Source organism: Miscanthus floridulus, chromosome 3 (assembly GCF_019320115.1).
Source record: "Miscanthus floridulus cultivar M001 chromosome 3, ASM1932011v1, whole genome shotgun sequence".
Classification (NCBI taxonomy): Eukaryota; Viridiplantae; Streptophyta; class Magnoliopsida; order Poales; family Poaceae; genus Miscanthus; species Miscanthus floridulus.
In genome coordinates, this window is record NC_089582.1 from 42,925,894 (window position 1) to 42,942,901 (window position 17,008).

Genomic DNA, 17,008 nt, shown 5'->3' on the forward strand with positions numbered 1-17,008 from the left:
TACCACAGGTGGTATCAGAGCATAAATGAGGAAATAAAGCTTCGAAAACCTTTCCAAAAATAAAATTTAACAACAAATTCTTTTCAAAAAGCTAGGGTGTTCAACTACGAAGTTATATAAGTAGCCCTATTACTATGGTTATGTATCCAGGATAGATGGCACTCTGCTGACTTAGGTCGACTTAATCAATTTTTCTATAGGTACACTAACTCCGAGCATAGTCCAATAGTATCGACTAGCTACAGGGAGAGAATGATGTGCCAAAAATCTAAGAACGGTTGCCCTATATATTGGTAACAGTGAAAGGACGTATAGGACGTGCATTCATGCATATCCTGTTTATGCATTATAGTGTCCGTATTACTTACAGATACACCATCCATAGGTGTCACGCGTGTCATATTGTGCACTACTGATTCGTTCCTGTCTAGAGTTATTTCTACACTATGGCTTCGTGTTTCGCGTTCGCTTGTGGTTCACACCTGTCGTGACCCACGTCTCCCCGTACCCCTTTTCAGTGCTCTTGTCGGACCCTTGCCATGTAGTCGTACTAGTCAGTAATGGCATCGCACGTCACTCGCCTCGAATGCGTGGAATTTGGTCAATTCAGTCATAGTGATCCCACACAGGAACCCTAGTGAACCACGTCAGGACCACTAACTGCTCTGCCTATATAAGCAGGGTCGACCACTCGATGCACTTTAGCTCGCTTAGCTTTTCTTTTGAGCAAGCCTTTCGCTCAGTCCTTCCTCACGACCACAGCTAGGGATGGCAGGAGCATGGGTTAGTAGTTACTGCCTAAACATTGAGGGTTTTCCTAGAATCCTGCATGCCACCCTACAAAAGCTCAGAGTCAAAGATCATCCCAAGTATGAGGGCCGTGAGTATGAGGAGCATGGCACCGAGCGGTGTGAGGTTACCATCTACATCGGGAAGAGTGAAGAGTTCCTTGACCTCACTGAAGCCTAGAATGTGACCGCAATCGGGTTTTGCTCCGTCGACACCTACCAAGTTGTGGCCCACAAAGCCTTATGGTACCTCTACCAGATCTATGAGGAGCCCATTGCCCGTACCCAGAATGGGTTCTTTCCACCTTTGGACAAGAATTGGCGGGCATGGAGGGCTCGCATGGAGGCTTTGCAAGGGCGGGATGCGCAAGAGGATAGTCTAACCGTGGTGCACTTGACCATGTACCTGCTTGCTCTAGATGAGCAGTATGACCAGCAAGCCTCAGAGATGAGGAAGTGTCTTCATCGAGCCGAGAAAGCCAAGATCTTCACTCGGATGCTCTAGGTGCAACTCGTCGAAGCGCATGCCAGAGCGGCAGTTGTTGGGAGCCAAGAGACTACCATGTCAGAAGCGCTAAAGGAGGCTGAAGACCGGCATGTTCATCCGCTGGGTGAGGCCTATCTTTTCACCAAGGCCAAGCGGAGGACGCTGGTGGCGGAATGGTAGGATCCCTTGATCGTGGAGGGAATCCCTGTCCACCTGCCAGAAAGAAGGAGAACTGGTGTTGCAGTGCCACTAGCGCCCCCACCCTCGAAAGTGTCAGAAGAAGAACCCTTGGTTCCTCTCACTCAACCTTTGCCTAGAGAAGAGGTAGATCCATAGCCAAGGTGGTAGAAGAATCCATCGAGCCCGTGAATGAAGATGCATGGTCTAGGGTAGATTAGTTGCCTTGTGATGCTGTAACTGTAGTAGTAGTGCTTTTCGTCGCTGTTCTCCGATATTGTACTCCTACCGTTGTTGTTCATCCGTAGTTGTTGAGATTGTCCGCCAGTAGGGAAGGTGAATGCTGTGTTGAGAATGTGAGACTGGATGCCTGTATGATGTACCCGTATTAGACCATTGGAATGTGTATTTTATTTATTTTGCTGTGTTTATTGCATTCATCTACCTTAAGTTTCGTTAAACATGCTTAAAGTTTTCAAGGGCGATATTAAGTGGGTTATAAGAGAAGTTACCATTCAAAGGTTAGCAAACCAGTGGTGATTGGAGAACATAGGGCACTATCTCGACTAATTGTGGATGTCCCAGTAGAACACTTAAATCTCTTTAAATCAAATCCACCGTTGGATTTGAATTCCTTGTCCTTTCTTGTGAAGGGAACCCTTGTTGTTGAGTCTTTCCTTGCAATACCCCTCTTATTCTGTGGTCTATGACCCCACCGCCTTCATGGCGTGTACATTGGTAGTAGTTGCCTGGTTGATAGCTTATGGTGCCGCGATGAAACCGAGGGCTCTCTGTGGAATAGTTGCCACATGGTGACGCTGCTCGGCACACGCTGGTATCGAGGTTGTTGACCAAGTACCTTTACCAAGTTACATAGCCATATCGCTTTTACTACAAAATATTTTTCTTGGAAATATTTGGGTGTTCAAATGGGAAATCCATAACGGGTTGATAAAATAGTGTTCTCTCAAGTAAACAAGAGGAGGTGGTTTTGGAGGTAGCGTGTAGGTCGTGATCTCAGTTTATACAAAGGTTGGTACATATTATGGTCAAGGAAGGGAAAGAAAAAGAAGAGTAATAAGGAAGGTAGCCGTGGGTGGTTGGGAGTAATTATAGAAGCCTGAGTAGATGTCATGTCCCAAGCCCTGTGTTTAGTTGACTGCACTACGCCTGCCGTATTGTTTCGCTGCATGCCCTACGAACGCCGTCTGTGTTGGGCCCTCTAGCTCCCCGTTCTCGCATGGCCACAACATTGTGCCGCACTCGCCATCCTTGTGCACTGTGCACTTTTCCTTTTCCTAGCATCCGGTTGGCTCTCTACCCTACACCCTCATCCCCCGTACTGGACCCCCCCCTCTTTACCCTCCCTTCTTTCTTCTTTTGGGGACATGGCCACCCGCACGCCTGCCTCATCGAGCGAACCCCCCTCCTCTCTTCTCCCTTATCCTCTACCACTCACGTAGGGAGCACACCATGTCTGACCTTATCTCCATAGCATGAACCATCTATGCATGCCATTCACGCCGCCTCCACTTCCGGTGTGTTGCGCCCCACCTTCGTTCGCCACTATAAGATGCCCTTGGTCCTTGCTCTTCTTCTTTATCCCCATTCCCCTCGCATTTAGAGCAGAGCTATGAGATCCAGTCGTCACTCGTGGGATTAGGCTCATGAGTCTAAGGTGATAGTGTAATCTGAGAAGAAGAAGGGGTCTGGTTTTGTCGAAGAAGCTCAAGTCTACCATTGGTTAGTCGATCTTAGGGTTCACAATGTTTGACTTCTCAGTTGACTGTTTTTGGATCTGTTGGACCTACGCCATGATTTGGATAATCATCTTCCTGCTATTTCTTCATTGTCCTCATCTATCTCGCCTTCTAGATTAAGTCTCGATTGGATTAGGTTGCTCTGAACCATGTATCCCTAAATCCCTGTGTGGTTTAGCATCCAAAGCTGTGTAATCTTTCGTGTAATCCCTGACCTACGAAATGTAATCGCGTTTCCCCTCTTCTAGTTCTTGCTTCGAATCTTGGGATGAGATTCTTTTTAGGGGGTTGGTTGTAACACCTCTGGTGTTATGAGCTCGTTTAGCACCAAGATTTAGGCCTAAGAAAAATTTCCGAAGTGAGTTTCTCAGTTTTTTTATTTAAAACATACTTGAAGTGATAAGGGAATCATGTGTGACTTAGTTTTGTGGACTCGAATAAGCATCCAAGTTAAATTATTTAGTGCCTAAAGATATTTAGGAATGTTGAACGACAATTCTAACCAATCGATAGCGAACGGTTTGTTTTATTAGATTAAGCATGAAAAGCAACTTTTATAAATAAAATAAAATCCATTAATAAATAGAACGATATATATATATAGATTTTGAATCAAATTTAAATTCGAGCTTTGTTGAAATTTTCCTGTGCCTAGACGTTGCAAATTGTCTAAATTAGTAAACCGATAGAGATATATATAGGTATATATACACTCATGGACGCCTGTGTGCACGCTTAGCCTCGTCGCTGCCTTGCTGTGCGCTGGCCTTGTTGCCCACCTCGCCTTTACGGCTGCGCCGCCAACGCCGCTTCTCGGTAGGCTGTCCAACTGCCGCTACCGCGTCCGTCCCCACATCGTGCTAGTGTTGATCATGGTCATAGTTGCGCTAGGGGTTACGACAATAACTCTAAAACAAAGAATTAGAAGACAGAGCAAACGTACTCAGTGATACTAGTAGCAATTGACTGTGCTGTTGCTGATCATGTCGAGTATCGGCATGAGCCATGATGCATCATCAGGAGGAGTTGTAGGGACGAAATGAAGCCAGGGGCCCTGAGAGTGCTCCATCGAAGAGACGTATCATGCAGGGGCCGCATGAATGTAGGAACGAGTGGCAACAGTGATCCATTGAGTAGCCGTGGCGTTTGTACACTGTGTGTTTATGTCCTTGGGTCATGTTGGCATGTTGTATTCTTACTCCGCTACTATACGCCAAAACGTACTCCTACGTGTAACAGTGGTGCTAAGTGCAGTGGTAACATATCCCTGTCCGTCGTCTCTGCACAAGACTGTACAAGTTGACCTACTGCTCCTCTCTTGCTTGCAAAGCTGGTGGTCTGGTCTGAATTTTATGGGAGCACCAGCAGTCGTGCTGTGTATGTGCTCTTTATAGCACCGACAGCCCTGCAGAGGCCCATCTTTTATAGCACCAGCGTCTAGCCCACCTTTACAGCCACCGTGCTGCAGCGCCATTGCCATGCCTCCTCTCGTTAGTCGCCAGCTCATTCCCCCCTCCCTCTTGCGCGACTGCGCCTGGGCCATGTAGCCATGCCGCTCCTCTACGCGTAGCACTGGCGCCTCCTCGCTCTTCCTCTAGCGCTGCTCTTCTTTGCCCCGGCATGCCGCACCACCGTAGTGGCCACCATGGCCGCACCCACCGTGGCCATCGCACCAGTCCACCGGTGCTGGGCCTTCCCTATGCGCGAGCCCTGGTCCACCCTGGACCACTGCCCCTCCCATGCATCGTGGCCACCCGACGCTGCCCCGACCGCACCGATACGGCTTTGCCGTGCGCAGATCCCATGGTCCCATGCTGGAGTTGCTACCCCAGCTCCTACTCGCCCATCCTCGGGTCTACTCCGTCCTCCCACGCCTCCCACCTGCAGCGCCCGCCGTGGCCACGCTCCTATCCCCGTACCACCGCTCCACCTCCGTGCTCGGCCACCGCGCTGCTATGCACCACATCCCTGCTCCTTCATGAGCACCAGCGGCCTCCTCTTCTTCCCCACGCCACGTACCCCTGCCGTAGCCACGCCTCATGCCCGAGTGTAGCACCGGTGCTCCTGCTACCGCCGAGGCATCCTCGAGCATGCGCCGCTCATCTGCTACTGACCACGCTGTCCTGCGCCGTGTCTCCATCGTCTGTGCCACCACTGCATCCCCACTATCGTTTCCCCTCGTGGGTGAGCGTGAACCCCACGGCCCCGCGCTAGTGCTACAGCCCCACAGCGCTAGGACACGACCACCATCACCGCTCCCATCGCCTGCCGTGGAGCGCACCCACCGTGTTGCCCACGCCGCTCCACCTCCGCTACTGCGACCATGTAGCACCACCGCCGCCGTCTGCGTCGGTACGGCTTCGCCACCATGGCCGCATGCATCGAGCCACGCGCAGCTCCACCTCGCCAGCCACCGTGCCCTTGCACTGTAGGCTACCGCCTTCCCTACGACGCGTGCCGCTCCTTATGTGCCCACGCCTACGGCCGAGACGGCTATGGTACCGGCGCAACGCCTGCTGGCACGTAGCTGAGAAGAGGAGGGCAACGTCGTGTGCCTCGTCGAGCTAATCCATGGCATCCTCGAGGGATGCCTTGGCTCCCTACTCGTTGTACGCCCTAACCCTCGACGCTCCATAGTCAAGGTCAGTCAAGAGGATAGCCACAGAACCATAGACCATGAAGAAGGGTGTGTAGCCGGTGGCCCAGTTGGGGGTCATCCCCAAGCTCTAGAGCACCACAGGGAGCTTTGTGACCCATCGTCCTCTAAACTTGTTCAACCAGTTGAAGATCCTAGGCTTGAGGCCTTGTAGGACCATGCCGTTCACGCGCTCAACCTTCCCGTTCATGTGGGGGTACGCCACGGTGGCCCAATCAACGCGGATGTGGTATTCATCGTAGAATCGGACAAACTTTTTCCCGGTGAACTGTGTGCCATTGTCCTTGATAATGGAGTTCGGGACTCCAAAGCGATGGACGATATCAAGGAAGAACATCATGGCTTGCTCAGACTTGATCACAAAGATCGACCGAGCCTCTATCCACTTTGTAAACTTGTCTACGGCGACGAGCAAGTGCGTATAGCCTCCGGGCGCTCTCTTGAGAGGTCCGACCATATCGAGCCCCCATACCATGAAAGACCACGTGATGGGGATCGTTTGGAGTGCTTGGACTGGGAAGTGGGTCTATCGAGTGTAGTATTGATACCCTTCGTAGGTGCGCACAATCTGTTCAGCATCGGCTACTGCGGTCGACTAGTAGAAGGCCTATTGAAATGCATTTCCAACCAAGGTCCTAGGTGCGGCATGGTGCCCGTAGACCCTACCATGGATATCTCTCAGCAACTACTTCCCTTATTCGATGGGGATGCAGCACTGTAGGATCTTGGTGTGGCTTTGCTTATAGATTTCTCCCTCAATAACGATGAAGGACTTGACGTGACGCGTGAGTCGCCGAGCCTCCATTTTATCCGTCGGTAGCACCTCACGGAAGAGGTAATTGAGGTAAGGCGTCCTAAAGTCAGCAAGAGGGTCGGGCTCTACCACTGGGTCTGTGTTAAGCTCCATGACCTTAAGGTTAGGGGGAGCTGAGGGTTGGTCAGCCCCTGAGCCCGGGGTTGGTGGCTTGTCACCAGTTTGTTCTGGCTCCTCGTAGCGGACCGAGGGCTTGTACTGGTGGCTGGCAAAAATACCCATCGGCACTGGCTCTCGCCCGGACGCCATGTTTGCCAGCGCGTCGGCTGCTTCACTGAGCCACCTCGAGATGTGATTGTGCTCGAGACCATCAAACTTGTCCTCCAGTTGGCGGACCTCTCGGCAATACGCATCCATCTTGGCGTTATGGCAGCTTGACTCCTTCATGACCTGGTCGATGACCAGCTGGGAGTCGCCTCGGATGTCGAGCCATTGGATGCCAAGCTCAACAATGATGCGTAGGCCGTTAATGAGTGCCTCATATTCGGCCACATTGTTGGAGGCAGGGAAGTGGATGTGGACCATGTACTTCATGCGCACTTCGAGGGGCTCAATCTCGTCCGACCCTGAGTGTATGCCACCGTCTCCGTGGCGCTCGATCACTCGCTCGAGCTCTGCATGCTCCTGCTTGAGTTAGAGTCGTGCATCCTCGAGCTCCTAGTGCCGCGCCCTTAGCTGTTCCACTCGCATGCAAGGAAGGGCCCCTGCATCTTCCTTGACCTCATCGTCGAGGTCATTTGGTGGGGTAGCCCCTCCCACGTGGACGCTTTCGACGCGTCCCTCGGGGGTACCTGCCATAAAACATTCTTGCAAGGGGGTGATGGCTCCCCTTGCTAGAGTTAGAGTCGGAGAGCGACTCTGAATCTTCTGTGAGAATGTCGTGGAAAGATTCCACGACGTATTCAGTCATCCCTATGAACTCGTAGTTCATAGGGGATGGGTGCATGCGCTGTGCCACGAGGTGGCCAACGGTCCCCGCAGCATTGTGCAGACCGAACGAGAATGCTGCCGGGGCACCTCGGGTGAGGTGTTCCGGGGAGAGCGGTTCCCCTCTGGCGAGTTGCATCATGGCGTTGCCAGAGGAGAAAGTAAGGCAGCGCAGCTCCCCTCGGGATGGTCGGGGTCCCAGGAAGGTGTCGAGTTGGCACTCTAGCCTCCCGTAGTCGAAGCCGAGGAGCCGGCCGCTCCCAAGGACATGTGCCTCCGGTGCGTGCAGCTGCAGCTCCTGAAGCGCCTCAACGATCTCGTCGAGACCGACGGAGTGGAGAGGCTGGACAACGGTGGGAGCCTGTGCCAACTCTCTCTCCATTATGACGATGAAGTCCAGGCTCCCGAAGCGCACGTGTGTGCCCAAGACCCAATTGACGTCGTGATTAGCCATCCGAGGCCTGATGTGGACGTAGAGACGCGCAAAAAGCCCCTACCTAGCGCGCCAACTGTTGGTGTTTCGGATCACCAGCTAGTAAATTTCTAGTTTGCGCGTCTGGGCTGGATGGTGTACTTAGAGGACACAAGGATTATACTTGTTCAGGCAGAACGTCCCTACGTTCAGTCTGTTGCTCGTGTTACCAACACTATCTGTAGTAGGAGTTATAGATGGGCGAGAGAAGGAGCGGATCCTAGGTCTCTGGTGGAAGGATTAAAAAGTACTGAGAGTTTGTTCAGCTGTTCAGCCGTGTGCTTGTACCTATGTCCCTCGTGTAGTGTTGTGTTCCCCCTTTTATAGAAGAATGGGAAGATGCAGGTTACATCAGAAAAAGAGAAGAAAGAGGGAGAAAATCGAGGAGAAGAAGCCCTCTGGGACCACCGCGTCCTTCTTCTCCTTTATGCGGGTCCTGTCGACGCTGTAGATGGTGACGGGGATGGCTCCACATCGGGCCCTGTTCATCACTGGTGCTATGCCTCGACGTCATCAGTTAGTCGTGGCGTTCCATCCCGTCCCGACGGACGGCGTGGTGATCCGACGTACTTGTAAGCGGCCGTACGGGGATTAGGCAACACAGTGCCCACGCAGCCGTCACTGTTGGCGATGCGAACCCTTGGGGGGCGGCCTATCGTGGCCACGGGTCATGTCAAGGCATGTCCACGCCCTTCTGGTGTTAGAGGCTTGACCTAGGCCCACACGCTTGGACCCGTAGTGGTTGGCTGCGGTACTGAACCCGCTAGGCGAGGCGGAGCCCACGCCCGAGGGGACAGGTGAGATGGGGCCCGTGCCCTTAGGGTCGGGCGAGACGGCTTCCGTACCCTCAGGGTCGGGCAACACGGGACCTGTGCCCGAGGTGTCTGGCGAGGCAGAAACCATCCCTTTGAGGTCGGTCGAGACTGAAAAACGTCCTTGATTATCTAGACGACGAGTTGTCATCCGCGGTTCTCAGATCCCTTCTTCGGGTAGACCTAATACTGATACCCGACAATATCTTTTTTCTTTTTCTTTTTTTCTTCTCCTTTATTTCTTTATTTATTATTCATCCTTTCTCTTACCTTTATCCTTATCCACTCGCACGAACTGATGAACCGTTCCTGTGCGGCGACGGCGGAAGTCTGAGCCTCTGAGGCAACCGTTCGTGTGCGGAGGCCGAAGCGACGACGCTTGCTGGCTCCGCGTCGAGCTCCACCTCCTCGCCGGTGCAGCTCGCGCCAAGCTCCGTCTTGTCGTCGGTGTAGCCCGTGCTCTGCGTCGCCGTCGTGGCCCGCGGCCAAGAGTCGCCGTAGCGGACCGTGACCGAGCGTCACCGTAGCGGCCCGCAGCCGATCTCCACCTCGTCGTTGCGGCCGGCCCCCGTGCTCCTTGCCGGTGCAGCTCGTGTTCCGCCTCGGCCTCGCTGTTGCGTCACCGCTGCAGCACGCACTCCGCCTCGCCATCGCCACGTGTGCATGGGGAAAAGGGTCTGGGCCCACATGCTGTCAGATGAAGCGCGAGCAAGCTGCTATTTTTCGGCTTCACCACGCGCTGCCTGCTTGTCTCACCGTTTTTTTCCGGAGCTTCACGCGTGAAGCGCTTTCGCTCGGACCCGTTTGGCTGACAGAGCTGGAAAACAGCTCATGAATCTGTCCAATAAGCCAAACGACCCCTAAGAATCTCTTATATGGCTATATCCCACCTACTTGGATATCATTCTCATAATTACTATGATATCAAAATAGAGCCACGTTAGGGTTATATATGTTGGACGCAATTTTTATAGCATAACGTCTTAAAAAAAATTAAAGCGTAACATCAAAACTAAAATAGACTACATTTGAAAAAAAGAATATTTTATGATCTAGGCTTATGATCACCATCTTAACCTACCAATGTATATTTCCTTCTTTATGCTCTTTGGGTTTTTTAAGGGGACTTTATACTCTTTAGTGTAGTGGTCTATCTTAAAAAAAAGTTTTGACTCAAAAGAACCGTCCCCATTGCCCATTTGCACGCGTCGTGGGCTTTGTCACGCAGCCCACTTTGGAATTGGCGGGAACAGTTGCAAGGGGCTCGCTCTTTCCCTCCAAAACTAAATTCTGAAACTACCCTCATTCCCGATCCCGAGCTCCATCGATTCGGAGACGAAAGGGAGAAGAGAGGCAGCCCAGGCGGCGGGTGAGAAGAAGATGGATCGGCGCAGTGGGAGCAAGCGCAAGGAGGCTAGGACTGCCGCTGGCTCTAGCTCCAGCGGCGGCGACCGCATCACAGCGCTGCCGCTCGAGCTCCGCGCGCAGATCGCCTCCCTGCTCTCGTTCGACGAGACCGTGCAGCTGACGGTGCTGTCCCGGGCGTGGCGCCACATCCACCTCCACACGCCCGTCGTCAAGATCTACCTCCACGCGTTCCTCTCCTTCCGGGACATCTACTTCGACGAGGCCCAGTCCGTCCGCGGCCTTCTGGACGAGGACTCGATCCTGGCCGTCCGCGTCGCGCTCGGCCGCCGCGCGCTCGAGGCGTCCTCGTCCAAGGTTGACACCCTCAGGCTCGTCTCCGACATCGACGACCGCCGCATGAGGCGCCACACCGCCCGCATCGTCGCGCTCGCCGACGCGCGCGTGATCCGATTCCTGTCACCCTTCGCCGCCAGCGATGCCGACGCGCGGAACGCGTGGTCGCTCGACCTGCCCCCCGCGGCGCGCGAGCTGGAAGTCGTCACGAGGAGCCACCTCGCGCCCGCCATTGCAGGGCCAGGCGCCGCCGCCCTGCGGAAGCTCCGCCTCGACTACGCGGTGCTCAGCGAGTGGCCGCGCCTCCCGTCCCTGGTCTCCCTGGACCTCAACAGCGTCACCGTGGAAGCCCCGTTCGCGCCGGGCGCTTGGTGTCCGCTTCTCGACGAGCTGGACCTGTTCTGCTGCGAGATCAGACAAGCCCGCGTCGACATCCGCCTGCCGCGGCTCAGGTTCCTTGACATGGACTCTGTCGACGTCGCACCGCACCGTCGAGACACCGAGGCGCCGTACGGAGTCATCACCATCGACGCCCCGGAGCTGATACAGTTCGAAATTGACTGTGCGGCTGGAGGCACCACGGACTACAAGTCATTCACGCTGCGGGCGCCGAGGCTGCGCCTCTTGGGCTGGCGCAACCAGTACTCTGAGCGCATGGTCATTGACGTCGGCAGGCCGGGCAGCGTCAAGTTCGGGGGAATCACGTTGAAGTCGATCTACTCACGCGGCATGATGTATTACAGGGAGCAGATGATGCGAATGCTGCAGGGGCTACTCCCCAACATCCCACCGGAAAACCTCGACGACGTTGCAAAGTCAGGCACAGCCCATATGCAGTCCATCGATTTCCATTCTCCTTTTGTTTTTCTCCCATTGCATTTGAATTATATTGGATCCCTCATTTGTGCTGGCTGTCCCATTGACGCAGGCCTTATTTGACGCTGGGAGACTGGTCTGACAGCGATGACGACGACGAACCCAAGCACGAGAATGAGAAGCAGCTCACCTGTGACCTCAAAGGCCTCGTCATGTCGCATGGTATGTGATTCTCAGAATGGAGTCAAGTTTCGACCATACATCCCTAGTGCTACCATCGTATTACTATCAGTTTGTTGGATCAACATTTGCGTTCATTTGTGATGAATGAATGTTACCCTTTGTCTGATGTCTTGAAAAAGTTGGAACTGCTGAATTCAGCCTTGTCAAAGACTTTGTTAATTCTGTTGGTCTCGTTTCTTGCCTTGCACTGATTAAACCTTGCTAAAACACACGCTGTGGACACGTCCTCTGTTTTCAACCTAATCATCTAACAGATATATATATATGCAGTCCTAGTGTTTGTCTGTGAAATGTATGGTTAACATCTGTTCATCAGGTTTTTGTTAAGATTAATTTATTTTGGCTCATATGAATTCTGCGCATAACATTGGTTGATTAGCATTTGTTGGAACTAGCGTGACTAGCCCAGAAATTTTAAATGATATAGGTATTAGAAATGTACATATAAATTTAAAACCAATATAAGTCTTTTTTTAGTCTTTGTTTTCTATCGCTTGCTTATATTCTATCACAATACTCATGTATAGATTTTATTATCTGTATCAGTTGTGATAGACTTTAGTTACTAAGTCGCTTGATATAGTTTATTTGGAGATACTTTTGACCAATATATGATACTTTGACAAAAATCCAATCAAACTTTTAAGAATTTCTCCACTCATAGCTCTCAGGATTTTAGTTTATTTGGAGACAAAAATGATATGTGTGATTCGTCATGAAGAACATTTATTAGACATTACTATAACAATATGTTGACAGAAAAATCATTGTCAAAAATTGCATCTCGAAGACATAGAAAATGTCAAAAACGTCATATATTATTTTGTCAGCTGTCAGCTTAAATAATATCAATAGGCATCATTTGCCGGATGTGGAATGGATTCTCCATCTTTATGAACACTAAACATCTAGCTATGGTTGCTTTCAAGGACAAAGAGTGCTTATCATGAGAAGAAAAATCATACGATTTTCCACACAAAAAAGCACCATCCTCTCTAAGAAATTATTCATGATCATGTCATCTGACTAAGGGGGTGTTTGGATCCAGGGACTAAAGTTTAGTCCGTGTCACATTGGATGTTCGGATGCTAATTAGGAGGACTAAACATGAGTTAATTAAAAAACTAATTACACAGATGGAGACTAATTTACAAGATGAATCTATTAAGCCTAATTAACCCGTCATTAGCACATATTTACTGTAGCACCACATTGTCAAATCATGAACTAATTAGGCTTAAAAATTTCGTCTCGCAAATTAGTCGCAATCTGTGTAATTAGTTATTTTTTTTGTCTATATTTAATACTCCATGCATGTGTCCAAATATTTGATGGGACAGGGACTAAAATCCGGTCTAAGGAACCAAACACCCCCTAACTGGTCTTTGTTGTTGACCGAATTTAATTGTTTCATGGAAGTTCTGTACTGCTTGGACAGTTTGCTGATGTTCATTTTGTGCATATTTACTGTACAAAATGAAAACAAACAACAGACAAAACACCAGTTGTTAATTTATTCAGCTGAAACCGTAGACAGATAACAATTCTATAAAGAAAAACTCAAAGGGAAAGTATGTGATCCAGCAGTTTATCAACGGCCTGTTGAGAAGACCCACGTACTGCTCTCAAGGCACATTCGCACCTTCTCCTTCAATACCTTTGCTCTTCCCCTGATCTCAACTCCCTCATCTTCTTCTAGCAGCCTTTTGATGGCCTTCTCAACCTCCCCTCGCTCTAGCACACCCTCCAACAAAATCCCAATCTTCCATTTACCATGCACGTACCTTCCGGTTGGCAATTGATCTCCAAAGATAGGCCTCGACAACATAGGCACCCCCTCATAGATACTCTCCAACGTGGAGTTCCATCCGTTATGAGTCCAGAAGCCCCCATTGCAGGGTGAGCTAGCACCTCCTGTTGCGGCGCCCACTCGATCACCTTTCCTCTACCCTCAACCGCCGAGATGAACCCATCTGGGAGCTCCTGTTTCTCCAACCCAAGCACGAGGCCACGCCGAACAACCCAAAGGAACGGCTTGCCGCTGTTCGCCAAGCCCCATGCCATCTCCAAAAACTCGTCTCGGGTCACATGAACAACACTACCAAAGCTCACATATAGCACGGAACCAGGGGCCTGCATGTCCAGCCACTCGATGCAACCACGGTCCTGGTTGAGTAGACTAGTCTCGGCGCCATCGCCGTTTGAGCTCATAAGTTTGTGAAGTGGACCAACAGCAAAGGGTGGAATACTATTATGGACAAGTTCGTCCCGGATCATCTCAAGCTCATGGGGTTCAAGTGCTTCAAATGTGTTGGATATATATTGCACCAGAGGAGTTTGCTGTGGTCTCGGTAGCAAGATTCAAGATCTTCTGCCCGATTTCTTGGTTGGGGAGCTTGCTTGGGTCAAACAGATCCCTCACTTGCAGTGGTGGCAGCTCCTTTATCTGCATGTGTAGGTTGGACTCTGAAACGAAAAACAAAATGTAATGCGGTCCTGTTGGATTAGATGCGTCATAGCTGCTTTATTCATGGGAAATTCGTTCATAAAACATCACCAAATATTTTTAGAAACAGAGGCAGTATTATTGGTGCCAAACTGCCGAACCTGTCGATGGCAGATAGCCCTTGTCGAGGAGCATGTCGTAGGACCTGGCCGTACGGAAGCAGGCCGCGCTGCTAGTGTGCAGCACGATCGTGGGCAGCCCAAGGCCAGCCGGGGCCTTGTGCACGGCGGTGAGGGTGGAGTCGAAGATCAGGCACGCCAGCCGGGGCTCCTCCTCGTCCGCAGCAAGGAGCGACGCGAGCGCGTCCCGGATGTGCCCCGACGCCTCCATGGCGGCGTTCAGGGCGAGGAGCTCGGCGAGGCCGTTGTTGGTCGCGGCCACGGCCTCCGGATGGCGTCCGCGCGACGAAGGTGAACGCCGGGTGGCGCGCGGGGTCCGGCGCGTTGAACGCCGTGTGGAGGACGGTGATGGATGGCGAGCCCCCGCGCGTGGAGCGCGCTGGTAGCATCGGGCTGATGTGGCCCTGGAACGGCAGCGGGAACAGCACGATGCGGGTGCCGCGGGCTGGAGCTGCTGGACCGCCTCCTCCGGCCATTCTCGCCGCTGGACGACGTTCCATGCTAGGATGCCGGATGCCAGGATATCTAGGTTCTCCTTCGGAGCTTCAAGTGTCTATATGGAGTAAATAAACAGTGGCAAGCAAGATCTATGATTTACTTTGTCAGCTACTTCACCATCTTTTTATTAATCCTAGGAGCTTGTAGGAAACTTCGTAATGCCATGGGGATGATGAGCGTGCTATCACAGGTCACGGCAGCCACAAGGTGGCAATGATATGATACTACAGGTACAAAAATAAATCCAGCAGCCACAAGGTGACAATGATACGATACAACAGGTATAATGGGCAACGGTTGATGGATCTTCGGAAAGGATCGTGGATTACATTTTGTTGTGCAGTTAACTCGACCCATCTAAATTTGTTGGATTTAATTAGTCTTGTTCCAACCTTATTTCAATTAAGTTCAATAAATTCTAAATCACATGATAAATGTTATGTAAAGATTAATCCCTAGAAATTGACTAGAGACTGACTCAGCTTAAATGAATGACGTACTATTATTGTGTGTATATATTGTGAGATTAAGAAAAACGGAAGGCAAGCCATGCGAGCTGGGATGGCTTGGCGACAATATAAGTGGTGCGACACTAGTGAAATTATGTGTAATCAACGTCGTTTTATTTATTGGAGTATAAGGCCCTATAATTTATTTCAGCTTGTAGGCTGAAAAAAAGTTTCAGATTGCAACAATCAAACAATATACTTTCCCTAATCTCATAGAATTTAACAATATGTAATACACAAGCTAAAACAAACAGGGCCTAACACGATACATCTTGAGTCTAGTAGTCATGGAGAAAATGTCATCAACCAATCAATGATTTTTAAACAGGGCCTAACACGATACATATTGTTTATTTTAGTTATTGGCTTGGTGTAATGTATAGGAAGTTTGCTATCAAACATGACATCACGATCGAACTCACTTTATTGACATGATACCTAAATAGTATCATTTTTTTTTCTAAGGCATCATCGAAGTTATATGAACTGATATTGGTAACATTTAATACCATTATTTGGTTCTTCTTAGATGGATTACAGTGGTGATGTGTTACCACTATCACTTCTAAATGTACCATAGTAATGAAAGGTGTAGGGGATTGATGTTTCTGTCTTAGTGCAACAACTAGTGGCAGAGCTTAGTGAGGGCCATAGTGGGCCATGCCCCCTAAGCTAGAAACATCCTTAATGAAAGTCTTAGTTTGACCATTTTAAGTGGTGATGAAACACTAATCTGCCCCCTCTCTTTGAACTTCATACATATTGGCCCCTACTCTTTTCATGGCCAAGCTACGCCACTGGCAACAACAATATGAAAGTCTTGATAAACATGAACCATTAATGCCGAACATGAACAATGTGGCATGCCGGACGACCTTTTATAGAATGACGAAAATATATAGAGATAAACATATATATTTTTTAACATGCAGAAGAGTTGCATATCTTTGTATAAGTCCCTTACAAGCAACCACTTTGACCCACCTAGGAGAAATCTTCATTCTTTTATGATAACTTTGCATGATCCAATGCTCTCTTCCCTTCCAGTTTGTTTGACATAAAGATTTTTAAATACTCTTCTACTCCCATTGTCTTGTATAGGATCCTCTCTTCTGCAATGCTTGCCACAGGCGCAACTACTCCATCAAGTGATGGAATATGAAATGCCGATATGGTTAACCGTTCTTGATTGTATTTATTGTAACCCTGTTGAAAGGATCAAGATGTCCAAGAGGGGGATGAATTAGGCTAATTCTAAAATTCTTTACAATAATTAAACCCTACGGTTAGCCTAATTAACCCCTTGTGCCTAGAAAGTGTTTCTATTGATCTACCGCACAAAAGTTTAGCAACCTATGTTCCAATCCTACTCTAGCATGGCAATTCTATGAATGTAAATGACAAGAATTGAATTGCTCAAAGTAAATGCTCAAAGTAAAGAGAGAAGGAGGAATGCGGCGATGTTTTGTCGAGGTATCGGAGAGTCGCCACTCCCCACTAGTCCTCGTTGGAGCACCCGCGCAAGGGTGTAGCTCCCCCTTGATCCGCGCAAGGATCAAGCGCTCTCTATGGGTTGATTCTTTGACACTCCGTCGCGGTGAATCACCCACAACCGCTCACAACTCGAGTTGGGTCATCCACAAGCTCCGTCGGATGATCACCAAACTTCTAATCACCACCAAGCCGTCTAGGTGATGGCGATCACCAAGAGTAACAAGCACGA

At 50.2% G+C, this 17,008-nt stretch overlaps 1 protein-coding gene and 1 pseudogene across 1 annotated transcript; one reads left to right on the top strand and one right to left on the bottom strand.

Annotated features, from left to right (window-relative positions):
- The first annotated feature begins 10,273 nt into the window (after window positions 1-10,273).
- Window positions 10,274-11,678, top strand: LOC136543625 (F-box/FBD/LRR-repeat protein At1g16930-like). The gene is made up of 2 exons (XM_066536012.1): window positions 10,274-11,409; window positions 11,523-11,678. Exons 1-2 carry the CDS (start codon window positions 10,274-10,276, stop codon window positions 11,638-11,640), a joined length of 1,254 nt encoding a protein of 417 aa, XP_066392109.1. The 3' UTR covers window positions 11,641-11,678.
- A 1,535-nt stretch (window positions 11,679-13,213) lies between these two features.
- LOC136545569 (UDP-glycosyltransferase 76C2-like) lies at window positions 13,214-14,754 on the bottom strand (annotated as a pseudogene).
- Window positions 14,755-17,008: the final 2,254 nt, after the last annotated feature.